Consider the following 3879-nt stretch of genomic DNA (forward strand, 5'->3'; position numbering starts at 1 on the left):
GTAATCAGTGACAACTGGAAACCTGGCATCGGGGGACGTCACACAAACAAGGGTGATGGCACATGGGCTTAGTTTGCAGCACAGAATAACTGTGATGTCTCCAGCTCCATTGGTGTAGGAGTTCCATCTACACTATCTGATGAGTGACATTTCCACCTTTTTGTTACAGATATCACCTAATTCTAAGTGTTATAATGCTTTCACTTCTAAACAGAATAACAATACATATCTCTTAAGGTTGCTATGTACATCCTTTATGTAAACGAGCATGAGAGAGTTGTCTAATTAAAATAAAATCTATTCTAATCTCATTTTCTAAAGGAAGAAAACAGGATTCAGACAGGTTAATACTGCTCGTGTGTTTGTTTGCCTGGTTATTTGACAAAGAGGTATGGGGTGGGGCAGGCCAGTGAGCAGGAGGCTGGGGAATCTCATGCAAGAGACACGGAAATGGCCGTCACCCAAGACTGAAGAAGCCCCAAAGGCAGAAAATGAGGAACGTGAGAACAGCACAAAATGCTCCCTATAAAAACAAACAAAAAAACATCTTTACAATTCATGTGAACATGGATTCTCCAAAGCATAATCCTGCTTGTCTTAATAAAGATCTCCCCAAATCTTCTACTAAAATAGCCAGTCCAGGAAGATGAACCATCTTCATCCCATGGCTTTGTGGGACCCAGGTTCATTGTCATGGACTACTGTAGGGTTGTGAGCCCCATTTTAGAAACAAATGGATAAATACATAATGATTCAAAGGATTGAGAGCTGAAATAGGGGAATATGAACCTAAGAGAGTGTCACAATTTAGTCTGTCTGAATAAGTCAGAGGACTCTTAAAGGTCAGATATCACCTTCTGGAGGATAAGAAGGAAGGGACTAAATGAAGAAAAGAGGAAGGTAGCCAGGGGACAGAGCAAGTATGAAGAAAGGGGCCGCAGGAGAGCCTGGTATATTCAAATGACATTCCTGTGGGGTTAAAGTACAGGGAGGATGGGGGACAAAGCTGGAAGATGCAGGTACGAGATCCAAACGTGAGAGATCCTACAGGCGACGTTAATCAGACTGGGCTGCACTGATAAGCAGGGGGAGTCATTCAGAAATATGTCATTGCAATATATAGTCCAGGCATGACATAGATCTTTAAATCTATGGTAGTAGGAATGGGGAGTTGTCAGATTCAAAACACAGGTGGGAGAAAGACTCTCTAGTGTCTGCCGAGGACCCAGAGTCTCTCTCCCCGCAACCCCATCCCTGCAGGGCAGAGGACTGACACGGAGCCCAGGTTCTCTAATGCCCACATTGTTGCGTAAAGCCATTAGGGAGTCAGACCCTACTGTAAACTCACTCCATCAACTGACCGATGCTTCTCCTCTGTGCACTTTGGATGTAACACAATCAGTTAATCAGGACCACATTGTGCTTTACAGGAACTCATTGTCTGTAACAAGATCGCTATCAGGACCTAACAGCAGGCAAGTAGGAAGTCCACTTGCTGCTGCGCAGTACAAGGAGCACGCGGCTTCCTTGTTTGAATAGTAGGGAATCCTTCCGCTTTGGTACCCTTTCATTTCCCGCTGGCAATGGTGAACTGGGTGCCATTATTTATCATCACATAAAAAGCAACGCCTTTTATCCTGTGGTATACATTATTCAGGATTTTCTCAGTGATTTTTTAAAAAATCTATTTTGATCAATTTAAATTTAAAATTAAAAGCAATTTTTAACTAGAGCCCCATTGGACAGTGATGCTCTTGATTCTACTGACACAAAATTTAAAAAGTACTGCGTAGATCAAGTGATGGAACACAGCCAGCAAGTATTTGGGATGCGGAAAAATGCACGGATCACATATATATGGAAAAAGCAGTGATTTTAAAACCAGACGAGTAGAACCTCAAGGCACATGGAGATATCAGTAAAGGCAAGAAATGATAAAAGCCAAAGCTGACTAGAATGAGAAGACGCAGCTCTCAGATCCATACAGAAAAGAGTCCACATGGAGGAGGGAAACAGGATGTAGAACTCAGGTACCACGAAGTTCCTCTAAGGGCAATAGTAAACAGCCTGCCAAGCAGGTAAGAATTACAAGAGCTAAATAAAGTAACTGAAAATAGGCAAAAATGCACAGAAACAGAAATTTTATTCTGCAGGACGAGTGACCACACCAATGGTGGAGACAAGTGTTCAGGAAGGTCACAGGAGGTGAGATCCCAGCAGGAGAAGCTTGAGCTAGGAGGAGAAGCCACCACTCAGCATGGTAGGCTCCCGTTCTCCTACTTCTACCTGCTTGCTGCCAGTTTCTCCATATATTCCCATGCTCTTTATTCCAGCACTGTCAGTCACCACACAAAACTCCACAACAGCAGATGACAAAAATAGCAGGACTATTTCGAGGTAGCACATGATCTAGTCTTATTCTAAAGACTGCTAATTGAATGGGACAGAGAAGAACTGGGAGGAAGAAGAGTACCTGACAGCCTAGAATGGTTGACCAGAGAAGGGAGGCACCAGGAGGAAATGAGAGATGATCCTAATGGAACAGCTTGAACACACAGATACATAAGCGCATCTGTATTCCTGTTGGTATATGATAAATCAGTAGGGAAATGATGGATTATTTAATAAATGGTATCCGAACAAGAGAAAAAATTTAAGTTGGATCTCTGCCTCACTCCATATCTCAAAATAACTTCCAGATAGAAAAAAAATATTTAAATGTGAAAAATTGGAGCTATAAAAGTACTAGAAGAAACCATGGGAGAAAAGGCTTTCTTTAGGAAGAACACAAAACACAGAAGACAGAAAAGATGAATAAATTTAACTCCTAAAATTTATATTTTTCTACATGGTAAAAACACCATAAATGAAGTAAAAAGACCAATGACCGAAGAAAATCATTGCTACTCCTATTATAGTTTATAAAGAATCTCTACACTTCGATAAGAAAAGGCAACTTAATGACCACGAACCAAAAATTCACAGGAAAACATTAAAGGTTCCCGGACATATGAAAACCAGCCTCAATACATTCATAATAAGAGAATGTAAATGTATATTTTAATGACATGCAACTCGTCACTACCAGGTGAGCAAGGGTTGAAATGCTGAATGACCCTTTGGCAGAGGCGTGGGTAAATGAGCTCTCTCATACACTGTGGCTGAGAATCAAAACTGGTACAATCTTTATAAAAAGCGATTTGGCAAAAGTCCATCAAAATTTAAAATGCACAGACGCTTGACTTACTAAATTAATTTCTAGGAATTTATCCTAGAGATAATCACACATGTGCAAAATGACACATGGACAAGAATCACCCTGCAGTATCATTTGTAACAGCAAAAGATATTGTTCGTACAGCCCATCAGTATGGGAGTGGCTATACAAAGTAGCATCCAGAGAAAAAACTATGATGCAGCCATTTAAAAAAACATAATGGCTACTAGTACTGCTATGAAAGGAACCAAGATATATATATTTTAAGTGAAAGAACAGGATACAGAATAGCTTGTGCAGTTGTTACTATGTGTCGTAAAGATACGACAACCACACGTATGTGCTTATATGAACCTAAGATATGTCTGGAAATACACATAAGAAATTGCTAGAAGTGGTGGCTTCTTGAAAGGATAACTGGTAGGAGGGAGCTTCCCTTTCAATGTATACCCCTTCGCACCTTTTAAATATTATACCGTATACATGTAAAGCCTATATAAAAATTAATAAAATAAAATTTAGAGTTCCATTATTTATTCATCCTTTATTACCCAACCATGACTCCTAAGGGAGTGTGTCATTACTTGTATCTGGTCCCAGTCTTCCAGGAAGAAGGAAAAACTCCACTTAGACAAATATATAAGTCGGACAATTCCCAAACT

At 40.2% G+C, this 3879-nt stretch overlaps 1 protein-coding gene across 1 annotated transcript in view; it reads right to left on the bottom strand.

The window, feature by feature from the left end:
* FHOD3 (formin homology 2 domain containing 3) overlaps nucleotides 1–3879 on the bottom strand; it is a 406356-nt gene that overhangs the window by 99045 nt on the left and 303432 nt on the right. Inside the window, exon 12 of the mRNA XM_023532085.1 lies at nucleotides 1729–1753. Coding sequence (XP_023387853.1) covers nucleotides 1729–1753 — 25 coding nt within the window. The remainder of the gene's footprint in view (nucleotides 1–1728; nucleotides 1754–3879) is intronic.

This window comes from Pteropus vampyrus, unplaced genomic scaffold, assembly GCF_000151845.1.
Source record: "Pteropus vampyrus isolate Shadow unplaced genomic scaffold, Pvam_2.0 Scaffold3, whole genome shotgun sequence".
In the NCBI taxonomy this organism is placed as follows: domain Eukaryota; kingdom Metazoa; phylum Chordata; class Mammalia; order Chiroptera; family Pteropodidae; genus Pteropus; species Pteropus vampyrus.